The following is a 26,841-nucleotide window of genomic DNA, read 5'->3' as shown; positions in this document are numbered from 1 at the left end:
AGTGCTATGCTTACGCTATAAATTCCACTTTTTGAAACCTTTTTCAAACATAAATATGAAATTATCACTTTCTTTCTCATAAGACTCAGAAACTCAGATTAGTGAATTCTATAATTTGAATCCCTTTGAATCTAGCAAAAATTTTGGATATAGCTAAGTTGCTCATTTATCACTTTTTTAGTATAGATTGACACCCTCCACTATTTTATTGCTTACTCAACCAATATTAGAGAGTAATGTATTTAAGTACTTTTCAAGCAATTTCACATTAAAACCACCTAAGAAAAGCTCTTGAGCCTAATCAATAACCTCTTTGGGCACATGACACAATCTGACCTACTTTAAAGTGAAGAAAATTAATACAAATAAGAGAATGTGCCACAAATATAGTCTTGTAATATTTACATCTAGTTAAAAATAATTTAGAACTTTCTTTTAAGCCAATTTAAAAAATATTCTCAAGAGTAATCTAAACAGGATCAAAGTCCACTTAATGTAATAAGACAATATGCCCATTATAAACTGTCAGATCATAAGAAATCGGTCTGGGCTTAAAGGCAAATGACATTTAGATATTTATTGTTTATGGCAGCAGCCTTTGAAGCCAAATGCAAGGCTCTTAATTAGAGTGCAGTAAGCATAGGGTACAAGAGGAAACTATCAAAGCTGCTAATTTTTAAACCTATAATCAAGAAAAAAAGCTTTCTTAAATCTTCAGATATACAATGCTCCTGCCCCTTGGTGCTTCTCTGAAAGGTGACATACAAGAGATACCAGAGATTCTTGTAGAGACTCCACAATGAGAAGCTGGCAACGGGATCCTTCTACAGCTTTTAGCGGCTTTTGATGTATTGTGGATTATGAGTTATAGAATGCCACCAATACAATTAATTTTAAAATCCAAACTCTCTGCACAGTACAATACTTACATTATCACAATACTATGTAAAGAGCTGGACGGTGACCACAGTAATATCCGCACCAAACAGATTTTTGGATTGTCTTGAGGCAAAGTATTTAATCAAGAGTTGTCATTTCACAAAATGGAAAGGTGTCCCCACATTTGCTGATGGCTTTTTCTGTGACAAGTCGTTGTCAGCAAGTATGCTTCCTACCAGATAATTTGAAAAGAACAACACACTTGATTTACCACTTCAAGATAAGACGATTTAACAAGAATAGAACAAATCTGCATTTTGAAAGAAACTCATTCTAAGAAAAGATTACTTTGAAACTAAATGTTAATGAAAATATTTGTGAAAGTGCTTCACCTTTAAAATTCATGTTTGTATTAAACTTAAAAACTGAGTTTTTCTACCTTGTTTTAAAATCGTCCAGAGGAAAAGTTTCAGGAGTTTCTGAACTCGTTTTTAAAACTTGTGTTTGAATGCGTATGTATGTATATAAAATAAAAACTTTAAACATTAAAAAAAATTTCTTTTTTTGATAGACAGGGTCTCTATCACTTAGGTTGGAGTGCAGTGTTACAATCATGGCTCACTGCAGCCTTGACCTCCTGGACTCAAGTGACCCTCTCACCTCAGCCTCCTGAGTAGCTGAGGCTGCAGGCATGTGCCACCATGCCTGGCTAATTTAAAAAATTTTTTGTAGAGACAAGGTCTCGCTTTGTTGCCTAGGCTGCTGTTGACCTCCTGTGCTCAAGCAATCCTTCACCTCAGCCTCCCAAAGAACTGATAACAGGTATGAGTCACTGCAGCCAGCCACATAATTTTATATATTAAAAATTATACGCTGTAAAAATTTATATACAGGCATACCTCGTTTTACTGCATGTTGCTTTGCTGCACTTCACAGATATTGTGTTTTTTACACATTGAAGGTCTGTGACACCCTGTGTCAAGCAAGTCTACTAGTCCCATTTTTCTAACAGCCTGTGCTCACATTGTGTCTCTGTGTCACGTTTTGGTAATTCTTGCAATATTACAGACTTTGTCATTATTATGATATCTGTTATGGTGATTCGTGATCAGATGGTACAGTTCTAAATGTTTTAGGGTGCCACCAACCACATCCATATAAAATGGTGAACTCATTTATAAGTGTAAGTGTTCTGAGCTGCTCCACTGACCAACTGCTCCAAATTTCCCTCCCTACCCTCAGGACCTTCCATTTCTTAAGATACTACAATACTGGAATCAGGCCAATTAATAACCCAACAGTGGACTTCAAGTTATCACATGAAAGTGAGAATCACATGCTTCTCACTTCAAATCAAAAGCCTGAAAATGATTAAGCTTAGTGAGAACAGACCAAAAGCTAGGCCTCTTGTACCAAACAGTTAAAGGAAATTAAAAGCTCCTGTGAAACCATGAATAAGAAGACAAAACAGCCCTATGACTATATGGAGAAAGTTTTAGGTGGTGTGGATAGAAGATCACACCAGCCACAATGTTCTCTTAAGCCAAAACTTACTCCAGAGTAAGGCCCTAACTCTCTTCTTCTACAAAGACTGACAGCAGTGAAAAACCTGTAGAAGAAAAGTTTGAGGCTAGCAGAGGTTGGCTCATGAGCGTGAAGAGAAGAAGCTGTCTCTGTAACATAAAAGTGTAAGGTGAAGCAGCAAGTGCTATAAGTGCAGAAGACTTGGCTAAGATTATTGATGAAGGTGGCGGCCACACTAAAAAACAGATTTTCAATGTAGATGAAACAGCCTTCTACTGGAAGAAGATGCCATCTAGGATTTATCATGAGGAGAAATCATTGCTTGGGTTCAAAGCTATAAAGGACAGGTTAACTCTCCTGTTAGAGGCTAAATGCAGCTGGTGGCTTTATGATTCCAGAAATCCTGGGGCCCTTAAGAATTACACTAGCCTGTAATCCCAGCACTTTGGGAGGCCGAGGCGGATGGATCACGAGGTCAAGAGATCAAGACCATCCTGGTCAACATGGTGAAACTCCATCTCTACTAAAAATACAAAAATTAGCTGGGCATGGTGGTGCGTGCCTGTAATCCCAGCTACTCAGGAGGCTGAGGCAGGAGAATTGCCTGAACCCAGGAGGCAGAGGGTGCAGTGAGCTGAGATCGTGCCATTGCACTCCAGCCTGGGTAACAAGAGCGAAACTCCATCTCAAAAAAAAAAAAAAAAAAGTATTACACTCAATCTGGCTGGGCATGGTGGCTAACGCCTGTAATTCCAGCACTTTGGGAGGCCGAGGTGGGCAGCTCACTTGAGGTCAGGAGTTTGAGACCAGCCTCGCTAACATGGTGAAATCCCATCTCTACTAAAAATACAAAAAATTAACTGGGCCTGGTGGTGTGCTCCTGTAATCTCAGCTACTCAGGAGGCTGAGTCAGGAGAATTGCTTGAACCCAGAAGGCAGAGGTTGCAGTAAGCTGAGGGCGTGCCATTGCACTCCAGCCTGCGTGATAAAGCAAGACTCCATATTAAAATAAATATGCTAAATCTATTCTGCCCGAACAACAAAGCCTGGATGACAGCACATCTGTTTACAACATGGCTTACTGAATATTTAAAGCCCACTGTTGAGACCTACTTCTCAGAAAATAAGATTCCTTTAAAAACATTACTGCTCATTGACAATGCACCTGGTCACCCAAAAGCTCTGATGGAGACGTACAAAGAGATTAATGATGTTTTCATGCCAGCTAACATAATGTCCATTCTGTAGCCCATGAATGGAGGAGTAATTTTGAGCTGGGTGTGGTGGCTCACGTCTGTAATCCTAGCACTTAGGGAGGCTGAGGTAGCTGGATCACCTGAGGTCACAAGTTTGAGATCAGCCTGGCCAACATGGTAAAACCCCATCTCTATTAAAAACACAGAAATTAGCCAGGTGGGGTGGTGGGCACCTATAATCCCAGCTACTCAGGAGGTTGAGGCAGAATGGCTAACGGCTTAAACCTGAGTGATGGAGGTTGCAGTGAGCCAAGACTGTGCCACTGCACTTCAGCCTGGGCGACAAAGCCGACAAAGCAAGACTTCGTTTCTGGAAAAAAAAAAAAAAAGAGTAATTTTGACTTTCAAGTGTTATTTAAACAGTACATTTCATAAGGCTATAGCTGCCATAGACAGTGATTCCTCTGATGGATCCAGGCAAAGCAAATTGAAAGCCTTCAGGAAAAGATCTGCCATTATAGATGCCATTAAGAACATTTGTAATTTATGGGAGGAAGTAAAAAAATCAACATTAATAGGAGTTTGAGAGAAGTTGATTCTAACCTTCCTGGATAACTCTGAGGGGTTCAAGACTTCAGTGGAGGAACTGCAGATGTGGTAAAATAGCAGGAAAACTAGAATTAGGAGGGGGGCCTGAAGACGTGACTGAATTGCTACCATCTCATGATAAAACTTTCATGAATGAGGAGTTGCTTCTTATGGATGAGTAAAGAAAATGGTTTTTTGGGATGGGATCTGGTGAAGATGCTCTGCACACTGTTGAAATGACAACAAAGTATTAAGAATATTACATAAACACAGTGATAAATCAGCGGCAGAGTTTGAGAGGACTGACTCCAAACTGGAACGAAGTTTTACTGTGGGGAAAATGCCATCAAAGAGTACCACATGTTACAGAGAAATCTTTTGTGAAGGGAAGAATTAAAGCAGTAAACTTCATTGTTGGCTGGGTGTGGTGGCTCACGCCTGTAATCCTTGAACTTTGGTAGGCTGAGATGGAAGGACTGCTTGAACCCAGGAGTTGGTGACCAGCCTGGGCAACATAATGAGACCCCATTTCTACAATTTTTTTTTTTTTAATTAGCCAGGCATGATGACATGTGATGATAGTCCCAGTTTCTTTGGAGGCTGAGGTAGGAGGATTGCTTGAGCCTGGGAGGTTGAGGCGGCAGTGAGCCATGATCACGACACTGCACTTTAGCCTCGGCAACAGAGTGAGACCTTGGCTCAAAAAACACAACAAAAAAACCTTTGCTGTTGTCTTATTTTAAGAAACTGCCATAGTCATCCCAACCTTCAGCAACCACTACCCTTATCAATGAGCAGCCATCAACATCAAGGCAAGACCTTCCACCAGCGAAAAGATTACTATTTGTTGAAGGCTCAGATGATTGTTAGTGTTTTTTTTTTTTTTTTTTTTTTTTTTTAGCAATAAAACAATTTTAAATGAAAGTATATTCATTGCTCTTCTTAGACACAATGCTATTGGACACTTCATGAACTACAGTATAGTGAAAACATAACTTCTATTTGCACTAAGAAACCAAGACATTTGTGTGACTTGCTTTTTATAGTTTGCTTTATTGTGGTGGTCTAGAAACAAATACCTCCCAGGTATGCCTGTATTTATATATTAAAATTATATACACACAACATCTATTTTTCTATTAATTTGCAAGAATGTATGATGATCTCAGGAAAGACAGACGTTTGCTAGCAGAATTAAAAAAAAAATCTTTGTATAACTAGAAGATGGGATTTGAAATAAACATGTTTTAGGAATGTCAGCCAATACCATACTTTTTTCATCAGCACCACTTTGTGTCTTTTCATCATGTGGGACAGATGTTAAAACCAAGTTTGAAATAAGCAACATAGACCTCTGAATCACTCACTATGCCACAAGTGTTAAACTGGAATTTTAAGAAAAAATGCATTCACTAAAAATATCAGTATCTCACACTGCTCTCACTAAAACTTTTCATCCATTCTCAGTAACTTATAAATATTTTATTTCTTCATCTATATCTAATCCTTTTATAATCTTTTCAAATGCATCAAAGTGAACATGACATATTACTAGAGTGGTATGTGTACATATAATTTATAAATAAGAATACATGTTTTGAGGTGAATGCCCAAAAATATTTTACTGATGAGAGAGCAATCAAAACAGTTTAAAGACCACTGGTTTATAGTCCCGATATATTTATGGGATGCAAATTCCTACACCATCATGAACTAGCTATAGTAATTCACATGTAAATAGATAAAAGGACTGCATTTATTACAGTGTAACATTATTTTTTTTGCTGTTAAATTTAGGAGCCTCATAATTTAATACTTCATAATTAAGGAAATCATCACAACTTTAGTCCTTATTCTAGTTTCATTTTAGGGTAGTGCAAGAATTGGAAAATAATCATTCTTCAGCTGGGTAGTTTCACTGTATACTTCTCTTTGTTGTCCCAGATGATAACAATTACTATTAGGACTCTATAATGCTTCTGTGTTTGCAGAAGACTGTGCATTAAAAAATGAACACATGAAGAATTGTTAGAACTACAGATGTGTGTACACATCACACAGACACACACACACGTACATACACACAATTCTTTACTTCGAAATCCATCCTTCCTTGCTAAAGTCTAAATCAAACACAGTGTGGATGGCCCTTTAATGATTTCAGGCAATCTGGATGAGCACTATGCTAGCAGCAACATGTCTGAGGTCCTGAAATTCCACAATGATCTAGTCTTTTGAGTCTAAAATATTGCTCAGCTCCTCAAATTTCTAGGTCCTGTCATAAATTCAATTTTTGTAAAACTGATACTACTTATTAGTCCTACTTTAACATATAAGAAAACTAATGCTTAAACAAAATATGTTGACTAATGGCTTGGTAGCAAGCTAAATTTTTTTTAATAAAAAAAGGTATGTGATGACACATAAAAAGACAGAATTATATTCAATAAAGCACAGCACTTTAAATACACACAGTTAGATGGACCTAAGCAAATAAATATACCTGTCACCTTATTCTTAAAATGATAGAAGCAAGAATTACATCCTTGCTCTTTCTGCTGCCTTTTCTGCTGATTTTTCTTAAACACAGTCAGCACAGTTATAGGAACTGGCACTGTCAGATGTTAAAAAGTATGGCAAATCTGTAATTCACAATTTATTTATTTTTCAATGTGCATTACAGAATGTCCACCAGGTATACAAAGGCACCATGCTGACAGCTTTTGGGGACAAAGAGAGAGTAAGACAAGACATGCTATAGCTCTCAGTAGAGAGAGAACACCAAGGACATAGGACATAGAAAAGTAGAGATGAGAGAACACATAAGAACATGTAATTGTTTTGTCCACGGCATATGGAAGACCTCTTGTAAAATTATATGCTCTCAGGGCTTAGCGAGTAGACTAACTGACCTTTGAAATAAACAAATGTAATCATATTTAAAAAGAAAGAAACACAAATTCAAACTACTTGTATAATGTACTCAAACATAGCTACTTGAAATGATACCCATCTTAAAATGGCGTAGTTTTTATTGTACTTTTGTGGGGGGCAGAATAGATTTATGCTTACATTTTGAAAAACTGTTCACTGATAAAGCTATTATAGTAATTGCACAGGGTCTGTTTATTAATTTGTCACAATTAAGTCAATAAGAGCTTTACTAATGTCCTATTACTTGATTAGTTTTGAAAGCAATTATCTTAAGAACTTGACTTAATTGGAAGCCTCTCAATTTACAAGGTACATTAAACTCTCAGTACCATCTTAAGATTATTCAACATATGCAGGTCAATTACCAGTAATCACTGTTTTGTACAAATGTTCCATAAAAACTATAGTATGACATGACAAAGAGGGGAAGCAAGATTTAATTAATAATGTTAAACTTCAACTCACACTTTCAGTTTAAAAGGGCAACATGAACATTCACATAAAGTCTTCCTGAAACTGAGTCTATTATTAAAAGATGAATAAAGGAATCCTAACAACTCTTCACCTTATAGATGAAGATAATTTGTCATGATTGCTAAAACACCAAATTGCACTGCCTGTACTTATGCCCAGCTGCACATTAATTTCCAGATTCGTAAATTACAATTAATTCTTAGCATTGCTCCATCACTTTTTTATTCTAGTTAATAAAAAGAACTGCAATTAATTATTGTTCACCCCATTTTTCAGAACAGATCAACTATAGCTATTGCTGCACAAGCAGGAAGCATGGAGTAGTTAATGTATCCACTGAGACTGTGAGGTCTTTAAAACTATTGGCTGTAGTCTAAATATTTTATATTGACCTTCCAATTCCCACTCAAAGATTCAATATAGTTATTTGGATATTTACAGTGATTAACAATTATGAGGGCTGATAAAGTGCCTTGATAGCTGGGCTGATTTTCAACCACATATTCAAACTATTTCATAAACTTTTAAATTAAACTTTATTAATTAGATATTTGAAAGGTTTGTCCCACAATAACAACATAAGCCCAGTCTTGAGATTAATCACAGGAAAACTGATTGCTGGGTCATTAAAAACCTGGGGAAGTCAATTCCTTGAAAAGATTATTCCATTGGTAGTTTGTAAGGGAGGTATATGAATTGATGTGTTCTGACTTGCTACTAATCTAAGTTCTGTACACAGCATAAATTTCAAACTGCTGAGGCCGATTCGCTACCAATTATGTGAACAGGGTGAATAAAGCTGAATCTGTAAAACACTAGGTTCTGTGCATTTGAAAAACTTGAGATGAAAGCCACTTTGAAATTGTTGCGTTAAAATAACTATACTTGTCCTTACATGAAATATTCCTCGTGAGTTAACTGCTTAAACTGTGGTACATGCTCTGGGAAAAGTACTGGTCATATTTAAAAATGCAGTCCCCTCTGCTTTGAACCAAGGTTCTATTTGCCCAAAATTAAGGTTGAGGAAGCCCTCTTAACAGACTTCTCACATACCACAGGTCACTTAAAAAGGGATTTAAGCAACTCTTGCGATAAACTGCCTCTAAATTCTCTACACATCACCTTTGATAAATTTCTGCACTTTAATTATTCATATGCTACAATTTACCCTTAAAATGTAGAACCTTCAGAAAGTACAGAAAAATATTTGAAAATATCTAATTTATTGTTGAGCAAAAGGCAAACCTGGTCATTCCATTCATGTCAATTTTCTGCTCTTGCCCTATCAGAAACACAACAGGTGCCTGAGCAGATGGAAATTCATGGAAAAGGAGGGATGTTGGGGTGCAGAAGAAATGAGGACCGCTACAGCCTGTGTTCAGAGGCAGATATGGTCTGCTCCCTCCTCCAGAGAATAAAAGACACTGAAAAAACCCATTTACCTGGGTGTTAACTTCAATTATGACCAGAGAGGTGGGAAGAAAGGAAACTGTTCAGGCATCCTGAGGTTCTTCAGATTCCTACTGCCTCACAATGCATGACTAAAAACATCAAAGCATTCTCTGTTCAGAATTACTTGTCCCTAACGTCTGCATAAAGGTGGCTATACACAAAGTACATTTAAATTAAGTGTTGCATCCTTAACTGTCCACTTGCAATAAATAAATGTCTTTAGTTTGGTCAAGCTACTGAGTGCCTGGCAGAGCTTTAGTGATCCAAAGTTTGGTGAGAGGATTAAATGATCACAGAAGACAGCTCTATTCCCTCCTGCTCATCTGGTAGAAGGGTAATCCCTGATTCTGTTTCATCCTTCCCAATACCCTTAGGTACTGGGCCGGGTTATCAGTTGTTTATAGTAAAGCCACTTTGCCTGAAGCTACAAGTATGACTTTATTTAAATAACTTTACTTTTAAACAGCAACCCAGAAGTGTTTAATTAAAAATGCCTGTTTTTTTCCCCCTCTATGCTAAAAAAACCTAAAGTTTGCTTTCTAGTGTCACTGGATTAAAAAAAAAAAGTACAAGGGGAAAAAGGACATGTAAACTCTTTTTCAGTAATTACTGCTTGGAATTGGCTGCTCTCCAGAAGCAGCAACAAACTGCTTAGAGTTAAGTGGAAACTTTGTGTTATAATGAAAGTAAACTAATGATAGAAACAGAACACAGGCCCACCCCCGGCTCCCCAACAGTGGACCTGGCTGCCTCACTGAACAGCTCTGAGATTTAACCATATGGCTGTGATGACTCAGTCATTTCTTATTACAATGGTTCTCAAAGTGTGGTCCTTGGGCGAGCCGCTGCAGCTTCCCCATCAACTGGGATTTGGTTAGAAAAGCAAATTATCAAACTTTTCAAAACACCTAAAGAATCAGACTCTGTGTGTATGATCCAGCGATATATGCTTCAATGATCTCTCCAGGCAATTCTTATATATTCTAAAGTTTGAGCAGCATTGTTCTACTAAAGCTGGGTATTTTCAAAGTGATTTTCTAGGATTTTTAAATTTCAGTAATTAAATTGACCATTAGTGAATAGGGAAACGTTTTCAAATGCAACTGAGATGAGAAATAAAGCTATCCTCAGCATATAAATGCTAGATTTAAAGCAATGATTCTCAACCCTAGCTGAATATTAGAATGTCCTGGAAGTTTTTAAAAAATGCCAGGATTCTATTCCGAAACTAACTGAAACAGACTGGGGGAAGGGGAAAGATGAAGGCAGAAATTACGTGTGTGTGTGTGTGCGTGTGTGTGTGTTTACATATATTTTAGAATCTCAGTTATTCTAAGGCATGGGAAAGTAGAAAATCACTGATATAAAGCAACCAGAACAGTTAGACACTTCATCGAACAGTCTAAGAACTAAGAAACAGGGCTATGTGGCTATTTATAGCAGACAGACAGACACACACACACACACACACACACACACACACTTTCATAGACTGGGTTTGCACCACATTAATTAGGCACTAGATAGCATGTCAGACTTAGGATAAGAACATAAAACTATATTGCCTTGCAGCCTTTTAAAACTGAATGGGCTGAACAATTCTAGTTTCTAGTACATAATTCAACAATAAATATAATTATAGGGTTAGTTTTGATCCTATAGGTTGAATCCCAAATGATAACTTAAAAAATAATAAAAGCTGGAACATGGAGCCACCACTATCTTACATAAACAACACTGAGACATTCTCTCCACACTTTTGATTGGTTCTACCATCTCTTTTCTGCCAGAGAAAAACAGAACTTGAGCTTGAACAGGTAAGGAACATTGATGGCTTAAAAATGGAATACTACCGTAAAAGGGCATCAGAACCAAGTTAGTCAGTTCTAGCTATATACTATTTTATTATATACCATATTCATATATACTCTTTCATAATGAAATATTGAGAACAGAACCATAAATTAAGAAAAATTCCAATGTCCATTTGTTTCATGGCACCCTGCAAGGTTTAACCTCCTTTTGCACATTAACTAATTAGATTTCCATAAAATCCTTGAGGCCATCAAAATAGGTATTGTTGCTATTATTTTAGTTTTACTTATGAAAAGATAAACTCAGTTCAGTGAGTTTTCCAGAGATAGACTGCTAATAAATAGCAGATTTAACTATGGTAATAATATTCTAATTTCTGACATTAATAACTGTACATATCACTATTAAAATCTTAAAGTATTGTTGATTACTATTTCTGGAAGAGTATGAATGGCCAATGAATTAAAATATATAGGAGAGGAAAATGGGAAACCCAATATTAAAAAAAAATCCAGCTGGGGAAAGAAAAGAAACCATAAAGAAGATTAACTCAAAATACTTGGGAAGACTGTAACTTCTTTTTTAAAAACTTTTCTACAGTTGGTAAACTTGTCTTTGAATTCTTAACAGATCCATAAACTATATAAATAAAACATAAAGTGTAAGATGGAGTTCTGATTTTATACTCAGGCTTATATCACTGCTACAGAACATTTTTAGGATAATTAAGCAATATTTTTGCCTCATAGAATACTAGCACCATTAAATCAACTTGATCTGCTTATGTTCAGAAAATTTGTTTATTGATATTTTCTTATTATTCCTATTACATGAAAGTATGCAATTGCATTTTGCTTCATTTGAAAATACAATATTCTTCTTTCAAATGTGAAACCAGGAACTTTAAAAAACTGTTAGCAAATTTAATAATGCAGAAATTCATGCTTTAACTGTCAAACAAAAACATAGGGAGATACAGGAAAATACTTTAACAATATTTAACCTATTAGACCATCTTTCATAATTTGTGTTTATTAAAATTAACCAACTATAATGCAACATTTAAACATTTTATACCACCAAAGCATTAACAAACCCAATAAGGGGCTATCACCTTTTCTTAAAATATACACATTACATGCTTCACTAGAATAATCTTTCACTATTAGAAGACATCAAGGTATGTACTATTCTTAATTAAAGCCCTATTTCAGTTAAAGTAAAGCAATTTGCAACTTAATTATAATAATATAAACTGCAATGTAACTAATGACATCGTATGTATTTTCATCAGATAATTAGAATAGTCAGTAAATAAAGCTTTACAAAGCAGGAAATAAAACAGGTGAGGAGTTGTGCCTCATTCATCACCTCACTGACTAATGAGAGTCTGAATGAAGATCAGTCATTTACTACACATGCCTTGATGGTGTGCAATAAAAGCACACACTGTAGACAGCTCTACTAACTTAATGTAAAACCAAGCAAGTGTCAGAAATATCCACACAGAGAAGTGATAAAATAGTGTATAGCTAAAACTAGCTCATTTATCAGGAAAGACAGAATAATTATTAGGAATGCCCAAACTGTATGCCCTGTGATAGAAATGAATAATGGGAACACTAACTACATTATTTTAAGAACACAATTTAAAAAACCCCAAATCTAAGTCTACTCTACCTAGACTTGAATTACCTTTGGAAATATAGAAATGGTGAAATGCCTGATTTTACAAACCACAGCGGTGATTTTTCTGCTTCAGGTTGGAGAAAAAAAAAGCATAGGCCTCTTGCTAACAGTAATAACAAGAACAGACACCAAACTTGACATTTTCACATTAGAGAAACTGAGTTCTACCAAAACCTAATATTAGAAAGGCAATGATTTCCTTTTAGCAGAGGTGTTGTGTAACTTATGCATCCTCATTCTATGATCGTATTGGTGAAGGAAGCATGTTAGTCTAGTCAGGAACTATGTATAGCATCTAGGTTATCAAATGAGTACTTGCTATTAAATCACAATTTCAGTTAACTCACAAATTAATATGGCAGCTCTTGAATTAAGAATTTCTAATAGATGTGGCAGAAAACACAATTAAAAAATTTTTTGTTTTCTGAATACCTTTTGGGACAGAGTTCCTAACGTAGCATATGAGTGCATTCTTTAGGTTCTCTGCATATATTCAGCTTGCACAAATACTGAACTACAACTTGACTTATTGATGTTTTGTCTCCAAATACATAAACCTCCCCAATTCAAAATACTGCTTGCTTTAAATTCAACCTGGTGAGTACTTATTATCTCTCCTTGGCCCATCTTACATTTGTCAATTACATGTGTGAGTGTATAACACAGAAAAAATATATTCTGCTTTACCAACCAGGCTGTGAGTCCCCTGAGAGAAAGAACATGTCTGTTATCTTTTTGAATAAAGTGAAGAGAAGTAGAAAATCTTCCCAGGACTTAGTAAGAAATCTTTATTACAGCAGGAACTCGAATTAATGCTTATTTTTGACAAAGAAAAGGTAAAGAAACAAACCAATTATCTTTAGGCAATAACCAGAATACCAGAGGCATGTGAACAGATAATACCAATAAATTCACACTGTTGTTAACATATAGATGCTGGCAAAGAGACACATTAAAAACTAGTTTCAAAATTGAGAGGAAAGAGCAGAATTATGATATTACAGCCAGCACATTCAGTGTTTCTCCAGTGGTAATTCTTGCCAAGAGTTTCAAAGCCAGTCAACAATGAATACACAGCTAGTCTAAAAAGCATTCTTTAAGCCCTTTTTTTTCCTCCTGGGCAGCTTTCTACATTCTCTTATTCTGAGAAGGTAATTAAGAAAATATTATTTTGCCAGATATATTTTTTCCCCTCTCCATTGAAACTTTTGCTGGTGACAGCCTTCCCAAACTAGGAAAGCATCTCTATGCCAGCTGTCCCCTATACCTTAGCCATACTGTGAAAATAAAGTGATTCACAGAGAACAGTATATATGTACAAGTGACATCAATAGCACATCTTGAAAAGTAATACTGTAAATAAATATGAAATGTCACTTCTTCCCTTACAGGAAAACTTTTAAGATGATAATCAGCCTCACAGCTGGAAGTATGGCTGATTCAAGGAGTGTACTTGATTGGGCAAAGGAAGAAGAGGAATTTTAGTGAACTAATATTACTATTAATTTTGCCAGTGCTTATTGTGTGAATTTGGGTAAGTCACTGGTATTTAGTAAATGGGATTGAGAGTGGATAAAATATATAATTAAAAATTCATGCATGTTGCCAAGAAGAAACTATTTTTATCAGCTGCCAAATGGTTGCTCAATTTCATCCAGTTTGACTTGAAAACATCAGCAAATACATAAATGAAAATGACACATTATTTTTTACCATATGCAATTTTTCTGTAATCTCTGAAATTAAATAAGTTCTAATGTAAAATTACTGTGCAAAATAAAGTCTTATAAAAACAGACATTGTTATGAAAGACAATAGATGATTTAGTAATTTAAGAAATTAAGTATTTATATACTGAAAAATATCTTCATGGTACCCTAAGGATAGATTTAACTAAGGAAAAATCCACCTGGCAATTAGAAATAAACACTAAGTAAAGTTAAATATACTTCAAAATAGTATATTTTGAATTCTAATGTTATGCTTATTTCAAGGGAGGCCAGAACTAATTAAGTAATATCATCATCTCATAAAAATCGGCTTAAGTTTTGCAAAGATGTAGCCCACATCTCTATTAGTTTTAGTAGATCTTTCTCCAGTTTCATTATCTCCCAGGAAACAAGAGAAACTAGCTTCACAGAATTTAAGAGAAGGCTGGAGTAATCATATACTCTGGGATTATAAACTGGGGGTCCTTGGTGGGCCTCCATTGTACTGTTAGCTTTTGGAAATTGTGTAAAAATCCATGTAGTCAGGAATATGCATTTTATGAGAGGGATGTGTTTCAGCAGAATCTTAAAGTGGTCTGTGAACCATGTTCACAAAATAATGACTGAATTCACCTACCTTCCTGGTTACAAATTAGCCAAAAGAGTTTAAATGATTGCTGCAAAGATAAACCTTGAATAGCTGTAAAGACCTACATTCAGGTCTCTTGATAATCAATTAGTTCACTGTACTACTATGCCCATATCACTTTTCTTAGTAGAGAAAAAAACGAGTTAATTGTGCACAGTGCTTTTGTGAACAGATCTTGTTTTAGGTAAGAGAATAGTATCTTGGTCAGAATACTACTTATAAATACAAATTCTGAAGATATGCAAGGTAAGAAAGAAGATCTACAGAAGTCAAATAAAACACTCATGGGCCTCCAAACACAAACCAAGCTGCTTCCAAGCCAAGCTCAGACCCACCCATGCCTTAAGACCCTACAGCATATGTATGATCTTCAAGCTGAGAGAAAGCCTGAGGACCCCTAAAGGAAGAATAGATAATGAGGCATCAGAGTCTACAACAGAGAACTATTAATACTTCAGTGGAACATGGCCCAGAGGTGTGAACTCTCCCCATCCCACTGACTCAATAACTCCCCACCCCACTCCCCACACCTATATGTAGGTACAAGATGATTTCAAGGTTTAGATGCATAACATACAAATGAAAATAAAGCATTGCATCTCACAAATTTGTTAGAAGAAAAAGAAAATAAACAATGATTTATTTCATGGTTTTATGATCAATATTTGGATAGAATGTCACTAAAATAATTAGGAAGAAATGTACGTTAATCTTGCCAAACCATGCTGTGCAATCTCTTGGTGTTTCTAAAACCAGAAAGTTGCTTCATTTGTACATATGCATCAATGTGTATATAAACATCTAAGTATATATTCTAGCTCTACCATTTACTTGCTGTATGGTATTGGACAAATTAATTAATCTGTTTGTGACTAGGCTTCCTATTAGGAAAATGGAGATAACTGCATTGACCTTTTCGGGTTGTTGTGAGGATAATATGCGGTAATATGAGTAAACGGCCTATCACATTTTATAGTGACAATAATAGCTATCATCACTGTCTCATCATTATCACAGAGAGGTATAGGAAATTAATAACTTCTGGGCAGGAAGGTGTTCAGAAGGAAGCCTAAGACAAAACTGTTTATTAATGAAATGCTTATGAAAACTCCAACTACTCTCTGGGAGCACACCAGATAGTCTGTTCAGCCTAGGGGTGTGTGCGTGCATGTGTGAGTGTGTGTTTTCCAATTGGAGCCACATTCTCAAGAACTTGGCATATCAGGGTTCTCCACTAAAGAGATTGAGAAGGTTGGATTGATCTGGGTGAGTGGATCAATTGCCTACTCTTCATACAACTTGGGGGCTGGGTAACTGCGGGTGCTCCCAATCTCCGTTATACCGGCTCCTTTTATGGGGAATCTGATTAGTGCAAATATTGTATCTCTGCCATATTTCTGACCAGTAGCTGAACTGAAATAAGGGTTCTTGGGAATTTGCTTCTTTGGAAGTGAAATGCTTTGATGACTTATCTTAAAGATAATATGATTCTCTTGGTATTTATGGAGAGAGACAGTATCGTTGATGCAATGTCACTATGAAAAAGTGAAAACCCCCAGTCATGTCTGGTCTGAATGACTCTGTTGAGGTCATGCTGCCATCCCACAATGGGGACACATCTGAGGCTATGGAACACTGAAAAGCTAATAGCTGCCAACAAAAGACAGATCTCAAGACTCCCAGTGGAGTTTGTTAGTCACCCGCATCATACAAGTAATTATCTGTCTAACATATACTTATTAGGCAACAATCTTCAATATTCCACCTTAAAACATGTTGTCGAAAATGAAGAGTTTTACCTTTTCATATTCAGCAATGCCCAAGGTATTCCAGAAGGAGTATGGAATGCAGGTAGCAATTTTACCCCAAGTTCCACTGCTTTCTTTCGGAAAACCTGAAAAGTTAAACAGTTAACTGTAAGCTACTGTTGCAAGTAAAATAAGATGTACTAAACTATTATCTAATAGTTAGCACTTTTCTACTTTAATATTTTATTTATTTGACAAAAAGCTCACCAGATTAACAGAATTGCCTAGTAAAGCAACAACAGTCCAGGGGCTATCACACTGGGGATATTAATTCCCAATCTTGGTTGCACATTAGAATCATGTGGGGAGATTTGGATGCTACTGATGTGAACGGCCTACTCCTGAGACTCTAATTTCTACAGTTGTAAGCTTCTGTAATAGGATTTTAAAAGCATCACAGGTGATGCCCAGTGATTTCAATGTGCAAGCCAAGGGGAGAACCACTGTTGTTGGAGGATAAGACCTGAACTGAGAATCAGGAGATCTGGTCTATCCCACCTTCAGCATTATTATTTACTAGACACAGAGAAAGGAGAAGTTTTAAAATGGCATCATCACAGGTCTATGTGTCTTCTCAACCCTTGCAGCTTTAACTTTCTCTGATGATAAGTGTAAGTGAAAATACTTAAAAGATAATATTTTAATATTAAGTATATTTAATTTAATATATTAAATATAATATTTAATATTAAGATAATATTAAGTGAAAATACATAAAAGATAAATACTAAGATAAAAAATACTAAGTTAAATAAGGTACAGATTCTGCCTAGAGTTTAGCAGGGAAGATAATTATATGAACATAAATATCTAGAACACAGATAAGATGAGAGCTGGAGATAAAATACTAGGTGAGTTCAGTGATGTATTCAGGTGAATTCAGTGAGGCTGTATGATGGAGACAGCATGTATATGAGAACTGCATGCAGCATTGAACCAGGTCCAATAATACCACAGACTGGAAGTAAATAGGAGATTCCTGAGGGATAAGCCTCCTCCCCACAGAAAGAGGCAAGTGAGGCCTTACAGAATAAGCAGGGAATACAGCAGCCTGCCTGACAAAAAGAGGATACTGGTAAATGAGGCCAGGCATCCACAGCTCAGGCCAAAACATGGAGGGCCATAAATGCAAGATTGAAACTTTTATTCTGGTTAGAATGGAAAAATAATGAAAGTTTCTGAGCAGCCAATTCTATTGCACAGACTATGTTTCATTAGATGAGATTCATCCTCAGTTTTAGGTCCAAAGAAAAGCACTAACTTATTTACTGAAGAAAGGTCTGCTACGGTTGTGGCACCAAGCAGGTTCCTGGTCCCCCCTCCTTTAAGCTGTATGACGGAGCATGGTGGACCGGAAGTGTACCATTTCCTCCTCAAACAAGGAAGAAGTGAGAGAGGCTGGAGGAGCCCTGAAGAGCATGGAGAATGGAAGCAAAGTTCTCTCAGCCACTGGGGAAGCATTCACTAAAGCAATTGACAAAGAAGTCATGTGTGGCTTCTCCAGAAGGAAGAGCTTCAGTGCCTAAACCTGCTCTAAGTCCTGAGCCTCCCTACTGAGACATCCAGGCACTTGGGCTCCCAGACTGAAGGTAATCCAGTAATACCAATGTTGAGGCTACTTCCCAAGCCCTATCTTTTGAAATACTAAAAATTATTATTTTTTTAATTTAAAATTTTCCTTACATACCAAAGATCTTTTGGAATCTAACTCTCATTTAGTAGTGAAGTCAACAAAGACATGACTTTGGTTGACAGCCAATTTAGATAAACTGACATTCCTTCTATACAAATAAATACATTTGTAGTATATAGAAAGTTCTAAAAAAATAGAGGTGCCATTTTCTCCACAAATTATTGTAACTCTTGTCAAAGGGGACACTTTTCTGTATCAGTAACTAATAGTTTATGGAGAGGAGGAAAAAAACCAGAGCAAAGGGTATATTCTTCTTTCTGTTTCTCTGCCTTACCCTAGAGAATTTCACATTGTCTCCTGCTATAAGGATTTACCCAATCACTGCCCAGCCATCTGCTGACTTTCTGGTTTCTACCCAACTTTTTAAACCTGTTAATTAACTCCTCTTCAAGAAACTTACATAAGATCGAAGTCAAACTATGTAATTAAAACACCAAGTTGGATATAACCATGTGGCATAGGAGTTGAGGGCTCAGGCTTTGAAGCACAATGCCTGTGCTTGATCTCAGCTCCACTTCTCCAAACTTGGCAATCTTGTGCAACTTGCCTAATTTCTCTGTCCTAAGCTTCCTCATTTGTACAGTGGAGATAACAACAGCATTTACTTTTTAAAGGCCGTGGAAAGAAAGAAGTTATTATACTTAAATACTTTAGGACACATAGTAATCACTAACAGGTAGTTGTAGTTTTTATGGTGATAATGGTATTTCCTCCAGAAGTTGGCTTTTATCCAACTGTTGTTTTGGCACCTTCTACTTATTCAGCCTCCTCTCTCTTTCATTCTCTCTCTCTCTCATGGTGCTCCCAATCTCTATTATACCAGCTCCTTTTATGGGGGATCTGATTAGTGCAAATATTGTTATCTCTGCCATATTTCTGACCAGTAGCTGAACTGAAATGAGGGTTCTTGGGAATTTGCTTCTTTGGAAGTGAAATGCTTTGATGACTTATCTTAAAAGACAATAGGATTCTCTGGTGGAGTAGGAAAGGTTTTTTTTTTTTTTGTGTGTGTGTGTGTGTGTATGTGTGTGTGTTACTCCCCACCTGCCTCTTCCTTGACATACACACAGTCTTAGTTACGTGCATTCATTCTCAAGAGCTAAGGCCTCCATTCTCATCACCTATTTGCATTCTCGAATTCTATTTTAGCTCTAGTTCAGTATTTCTACCTGTGTACACACATCATAATTTGGCTGTATTGTTATCTTCTGAAACTTAACATGTCCAACACAGAATCAATCATTTAATATCCTGGGCAAACTTCCCCAGCTCTATCACTGACATTATTTTTCGGTCAGTCCCTTGGACTCAAGTGAGCAGGCATTTTGACTTTTGATTTACTGCCCCTTTCAGTCACCAAGTATCATTATTAACTCGTCTGAAATGTCTCGTGTGCAGTTCATTCTCTGATAGGAGCATAGGCCATGCTCTCATTGCCAGGTAAAATAAAATGTATGATTTAAAAAAAAAAAAAAGAAGGTCCTCCTATCTAGCCTGCTTCTTTATTTCCATTAATAATTTTTCCTCATTTCCATTAATCTGTATTTATGTTACCAACTTTCTCTTTCTACCATACAATTTTCTTGTTCAAGAAATGATAATGACTTCCTCTATTGTCTAAAACAGTAGGTCAGATCTGCTCTACTAATGTTCAAGCACCTCTATGAATCAGACCCTTCAATTATTTTCTGTCCATGTGGCTCTGGCCCCAGCTCCAGCTTCTGAGTCTTCATGGTCTTAAGCACTCATTCATGTTCAGTCCATCTTAGCAACTTTATTTATACAGTTCTCTCATTTTAAATCATCCTCTTCTGCCTCCTTTTGGCTAATCCAAATTTACCTATTCTTTAAGGCCAAAATCAAGTCTTGATTGCAGGCCAAGACTCCAGGCCAAGATCTTTACCTTCTCTGAACTCCCACACTAACTAGTACCACACAATGCAGTCTTTGATACAGATCTCTAAATGCAAGATACAGAAGGCAAGAGAGAGATCTCTCAACATCTTCTTGTGTATTTTCTCTCATATCCTCCAACACTTTTTTCTTCCTAGAAGTAGAGAAAAAGACCTCAATTTCTCCTTCACTGTCTATTATACATATCTAACCCAGATTAAGTCATTTGTATTTAAATTTACTGATATCATCACAGGGCGATATGAGTAGTAGGTAGGAACATATTCATAGTCTCAGTTAATAGATAGGAACAGTGGCCTTTTCCCATATTGGGGTTTTTGCACTTGGAGTTTCCTCTGCCTGCACTGCTCTTTCTTGAGCTCTTTGCATGCCTGGCTCATTCTTACCTTCAGGAATCTGCTTAAATGTCCCCTCTTGAGAGGTCTTTTTCTAACCACACCACACAAAGTTGGCCTTCCTTATTTGTTATTGTATCACCTTGTTTGTTTCTGTCCCGTTATTTATCATGTCTTAATTATTTTATTAGCTTGTTTATTGTTTGATAACACCACTAGATATGATCTCAGTGAAGGCTTGGAAGCAGCTGGCACTCAATAAATGTTCATTTAATAAATAAATGAATCAATCTACGATTAACTACTAGGTGAGTACAAAAGTAATTGTGGTTTTTGCATTGCTGGAATTTGCCTTTTGGTACTGGAATACATTCTTAAATGTGGTTATGTTACATAACATTTTAATGGGCATTTCTCACTTTATTAATTTTTTTGCTAATGACTTATTACTTGCTGTTTATTTTATGTTGATTTTAGATTATAGAAATGATGTTAGGCAAATGAAAATTTCACTGATTTTCTTATTCGAGTTCAAAATGGGTGGTAAAGCAGTGGAGACAACCCACAACATCAACAACACATTTGGCCCACACTGCTAACAAATGTACAGCACAGTGGTGATTCAAGAAGTTTTGCAGCCGGGCGCAGTGGCTCATGCCTGTAATCCCAGCACTTTTGGAGGCTGAGGCGGGAGGATCACAAGGTCAAGAGATCAAGACCATCCTGGCCAACATGGTGAAACTACGTCTCTACTAAAAATACAAAAATTAGCTGGGCGTGGTAGTGCGTGCCTGTAGTCTCAGCTACTCAGGAGGCTGAGGCAAGAGAATTGCTTGAATCCAGAAGGCAAAGGTTGCAATGAGTCAAGATTGTGCCACTGCACTCCAGCCTGGCGACAGAGTGAGACTCTGTCTCAAAAAAAAAAAAAAAAAAAAAAAAAAAACCCAACCAAACAAAACAGAAGTTGTGCAAAGGTAATGAGAGCCTTGAACATGAGAAGCACAGTGGCCAGCCACGGGAAGTTGACAACGACCAGTTGAGACCAATCATCGAAGCTGATCCTCTTACAGCCATATCAGAAGTTGCTGCAGAACTCAACATTGACCATTCTATGGTCATTTTGCATTCAAAGCAAGTTGGAAAGGTAGAAAAGTTGGATAAGTGGGTGCCTCATGAGCTGAGTGAACATCAAAAAAAATCGTCATTTTGAAGTGTCTTCTTCTGTTATTTTACACAACAATAATGAACCATTTCTCAACTGGATTGTGACATGTGACAAAAAGTAGATTTTATATGACCACCAGCAATGGCCAGATCATTGGATGGATGAAGAAGAATCTCCAAATCACTTCCCAAAGCCAAACTTGCACCCAAAAAAAGGTAATGGTCACTGTCTGGTGGTCTGCTGCTGGTCTGATCCACTACAGCTTTCTGAATCCTAGTGAAACCATTACAGCTGAGAAGTATGTTTAGCAAATCGATGAGATGCACCAAAAAATGCAATGCCTGCAGTTGTCATTGGTCAACAAAAAGGGCCCAATTCTCCACGACAATGTCCAACTGCACTTCGCAAAACCAATGCATCAAAAGTTGAACAAATTGGGATATGAAGTTTTGTCTCACCCACCATATTCACCTGGTCTCTCACCAACCCATTACCACGTATGCAGAAAGTGCTTTCCAAGAGTTCACTGAATTCCAAAGCACGGATTTTTACACTACAGGAATAAATAAATTTATTTCTTGATGGCAAAAATGTGTTGATTGTAATGGTTTCTATTTTGATTAATAAAGATGTGTCTGAGCCTAGTTATAATAATTTAAAATTCATGGTCCAAAAACCACAATTACTTTTGCATCAACCTAATAATCTACCTGGGGCATTGTAATAAGAAATCACTGATATCATAGTGTTTGCAAAGTACTCCATCCCATTCCACTAGTTGACACTGTCTGAAAATAATTATCTCCAGTATTCTAGAGTCTCAACCTTGGGCACAATTACAAAACATTTTTAGATAAAAATATCAATTAGCTCATTGATGCTTTAATCAAATCATACACGAGACTGAATCAACTTCAATTCTCAATGTTTGATTTGTTATCTCCTCCTGAGTTCTGATCAGGTTACTGGAGGAGGAATCCAGATTCTAAAAGAGAACATCTTTCTACCTAAGCTGGTTAACTTGTAATAAAACTGGCTTGTAAAATTAACATTGTTGAGAGAATGAAGGAGGCATGTCACAAATCATTCTAAAGGGCAATTAAGTTTTAAATAGCACAACTTAGATGATGTGCTAAAAAGAAAATTGTTATGAAAAGTACACTAAATGGCACTTTAGTGCTACTTCAAATGGGGATAGGCATGATGGAGAGAGCCCTGGACCCAGGTCCTCGGATTGGCTGTACTACTGTTTCCATGTGAGGCCTGGGCTGGTCAGTTAACCCTTCTGGTTCTCAGTTTCCCTAGAAAAAAAGGGAGAGTAGGGCTGACCATTTCTATTTTTGATTTATCACTGGAAAAATTAGTACTCAGAAGCCACAAAACCAGTACTAAAATGTGGCTGGGAGAAAAGCAAGACAAGTATCATTTTTTGAAGATAGGAAATGTTAATTTGCCACCCAATTCTTCACCAATCTTGCTTTCCAGGGTTTGTTGGTGCCTATATTGGGTGGGGAGGATTTTACAAAGTTAAGAGGTCAAGGTGAAAAATTACAGTTCATAAAATGTAATCCCTGCTAACAGAAGATATTTTTTAATGTCCATTAAAAGAAAATATGGTTTTGTACAGATAGCAATCAGCTGGGGATGGGCAGACATCTTATGATCCAATAAGAATTTTCTAAAAGATTTTGCATTCTAGAGATTCTGATTACATTCATCACAAGCGTCAAAACAATATAACTTTCTGAAAGAAGGGTGGTAAAACATGATGAAATAGTTCTTTCAAATATGTAACTAACAAATAACTTTAAATAAAAACTTTTATGACCTAAAGTTAAGAATTTCAAAATGACTGCATGAGAATTGTATCTTTTCATTACACCTAAGTAATATCAACACAGACTTACTGCTGTTTTTGATCAATGTTTTAAAAACTTCAAATTTAAAATCTATCAAATAAACACATTTATCTTTTTACTTTACCCTTGCAGATAGTATTAGACAAGGCTGTAAACAAGACATATGGTGTTCTTTGCCTTTCTAGTTTGCAGTTCCCTAAAGAACTATACAGGAATATATACACACCAGAGCAAAGAATAAGAAAAAAGAAATGAATAAGAACAGATGGCTTTGGAAGGAAATATTTTCAGTTCAGACACACTTCAGTTTGAAATGCACAATCAATATCAAAGCCTTTCCTCAAATGCTCATATTGAAAACGTCACCATTAAAAGATGAAACACTAATCTGCCATTGGTGTAAGAAGAGTTTACCTATTACTCATTTTCACTACATAAAACTTTCAGCACGAGATGCCATAGACACAATAAATACCTTTGGCTGCACATAACTAAAATAACCCATATACTGTTAGTTGAGTTGATAAACTTGCACATAATATGGGCCAAAATCAATCATTAAACCAATAGACACTTATTAAGCTATTCTGGCTTTTTAGAGTAGACTCCTGAAAGACTTAAATATCAGAATAAAGATATGTAAAAATAACTAATCCAGCAGAAACTTAGAGCTGGAAGGGACATGAAAGGTTATCTAGTTCCATAATCTGATATACAGATGAGGAAACTGAAGTTCAGAGAGGGCCCATTCTCCCAGTTAAATGCTCTGATGTGGGATGGTTTACTGCCAGTTACACCCAAGTGAATACCAGCTTCCTGTCATCTCAGAGACATGTGATCCTTTTGATCCCCAGGGACTCTCCCCTGTGGGCACACATCTTTCTTTCACTGTCTGTTTCCCATTCTGTTTCTGTAATTGATGAAAACCTAAAACTAAAGCTTTTTTAAAAAAAATTTAAGAAATTATTTGTTGTATTTGTCAAATGGTATTACCAAACTCCATTTTTAAAAAAACAATATATTTAATTAGATAACTGCTTTTGTCAATTACTTTGTTTTCCTCCCCTGTGATTCAATACAATTCAATTTTTAGCCTTCAGGCAATCAGATGAAAAGAGTGTTGCTTATTTTCCTGAAATATTAAAGCGCAGAGATCTTCCCAACTTGTTTCTTCAAAATAAAAAGGCTGCACTTGCTATCCTGCCAATAACCATTGATTATAACCAAGAAGAATCAATGTAGCTGTCTTTTAGACTTGAGTTTATTAACATATTAAAGCATAAAATTTAAACAAAGGAAAATACTTCTAATTGTAGGCATAATTTAACAATTTAAATGTAAAATGTTCTAGTGAATAGGCACTTTAGATTTATCTAGCTTTTTAAAGATATTTATTCTCATGAAAAAATGATAGGTAGTGAAAAGAAGTGGCTTTTATGCCATCTCCTAGTCAAAATGAGTAAATGTTGATAAATGAATGAATAAAATTACATCCTGTTATTGATTTTTTTTTTTTTCCTGATCGAGGACTCTCATTCATTCTCTAGTTCCTGAATGGGGAGGGTTTTATAAAGTTAAGAAGGCAAGATGAAAAATGGGGAATGCTGGGGAGAACTTCAGGCTGTTGTTCAGGGCAGGGATATCACCACTGTCCATGTCAGCAGCAGTAAATGCCACATACTCATGGCAGTGTTTCCCTGAACACCAGCGTGGTCAAGGCTACCTGGAAATAGGCACACTGAACTAAGAGCCAGGAGCCCTAGGTTCTAGTTCAGGGCCTGCTACTCACAAGTTGTGCCATAAAGAAGATGGGTCACTTTGTTGCTCTAATTTTCTTTTTTGTAAAATGAGAACACTAGATAAGACACTTTCTGAGGAACGTTTCTGCTCCACAGGACTGGCTTATTTTAAGACTTAATAAGCACTTAACTACATATTTATCAATGTGGTAAGGGCTATATAAGAGAGAATGATGAGAAAAAAATTCAATCCCTGATCTTAAGAACCTTACAACCAGGAAGGCAAGTCAGTCAAATAAAACCATATAATCATAAGATATACAACATAAAACAATATAAATCATAGGTAGAGAATAAATTAAGTGATACATGCTATAACTGTGGGGATTTTTAAAAAATTGAGTTAGGTCTAGGGGGAGAGGTAATGTTGCAGAGGTGGCACTTGTATGGATGCAGGTATGTACTTATTTGGGAGTGGGTATGTACATGTTTATATACATGCTCTGGATTAATGTGGAGGAGAAGAGATAAAGCAAAAGAGAAGATGGTGCTTTTCATAATAGAGAGCAGGTAGAGAGCTAGATCACTAGGGTCTAAATAATGGTAAGTAAGAGATAGATAGATTAAATAAGACAAGCTCATGACCTTAAACACCAGGAAGAAAAGTCAAAAAGATGGTTAAAAGAGCACATCAGGGCCAGGCGTGGTGTCTCATGCCTGTAATCCCAGCACTTTGGGCAGAGGTTGAAGTGAGCCAAGATCACACCACTGCAATCCAGCCTGGATGACAGACTGAGACTCTGTCTCAAAAAAAAAAAAAAAAAAAAAAAAAAAAGGCACTTCAGATTGTCTTAAGGAAGTCCTAACAATTACTATCTGAGTGCCTCCCATTTATGATAAGTGCAGGGATTTCTGCGTCATCAGCGTTATGAGAAATAGGACAGGAAGAAAGGCAGTAGTTCTCATTGGTTACTGGACTTTTCTGAGTTGTAAGAGGCAAACATATATGAACGACAACATCAAAAAATACTATATTGGCGACCTGATAGAAGGAAAATCTTAAGTAATGATTAGGGTACTTCAAAAAAATTTTTCCCAAGAAGAAAGTATGTGCTTTTTACACATAAATGAGGAGTGGGCTGGGAGCAAGAAGCAAGGAAACGGTATGATAAAAGTTACATTTCCGAATATGCATTCAATATGGAAGTTAAAAACGGGAAAGGAAACCCAGTGGCTATGCAGCTCTCGAGCTTAGAATTATCCTTAGGTGTACCACATGTGTTATTGTAGGCATTCTAAGTCCTAAAATACCTGCCCAAGAATGATAAATAATAATAAATTACAACAAGAACACCACAATAATCCAAGTTAGTATTTATTAACTATATAGTGTCTAAAGCTGGGTTGTCAAGCTACTCA

The 26,841-nt window shown here is 36.4% G+C and overlaps 1 protein-coding gene across 1 annotated transcript in view; it reads right to left on the bottom strand.

Moving 5' to 3' along the window:
* MAN1A1 (mannosidase alpha class 1A member 1) overlaps window positions 1-26,841 on the bottom strand; it is a 178,272-nt gene that overhangs the window by 55,621 nt on the left and 95,810 nt on the right. Inside the window, exon 6 of the mRNA XM_012450064.2 lies at window positions 16,709-16,803. Coding sequence (XP_012305487.1) covers window positions 16,709-16,803 — 95 coding nt within the window. The remainder of the gene's footprint in view (window positions 1-16,708; window positions 16,804-26,841) is intronic.

This window comes from Aotus nancymaae, unplaced genomic scaffold (genome assembly GCF_030222135.1).
Source record: "Aotus nancymaae isolate 86718 unplaced genomic scaffold, 86718_ANA_hifiasm-v0.15.2.pri h1tg000040l, whole genome shotgun sequence".
Classification (NCBI taxonomy): Eukaryota; Metazoa; Chordata; class Mammalia; order Primates; family Aotidae; genus Aotus; species Aotus nancymaae.
This window is presented reverse-complemented; position numbering and strand designations above follow the sequence as displayed.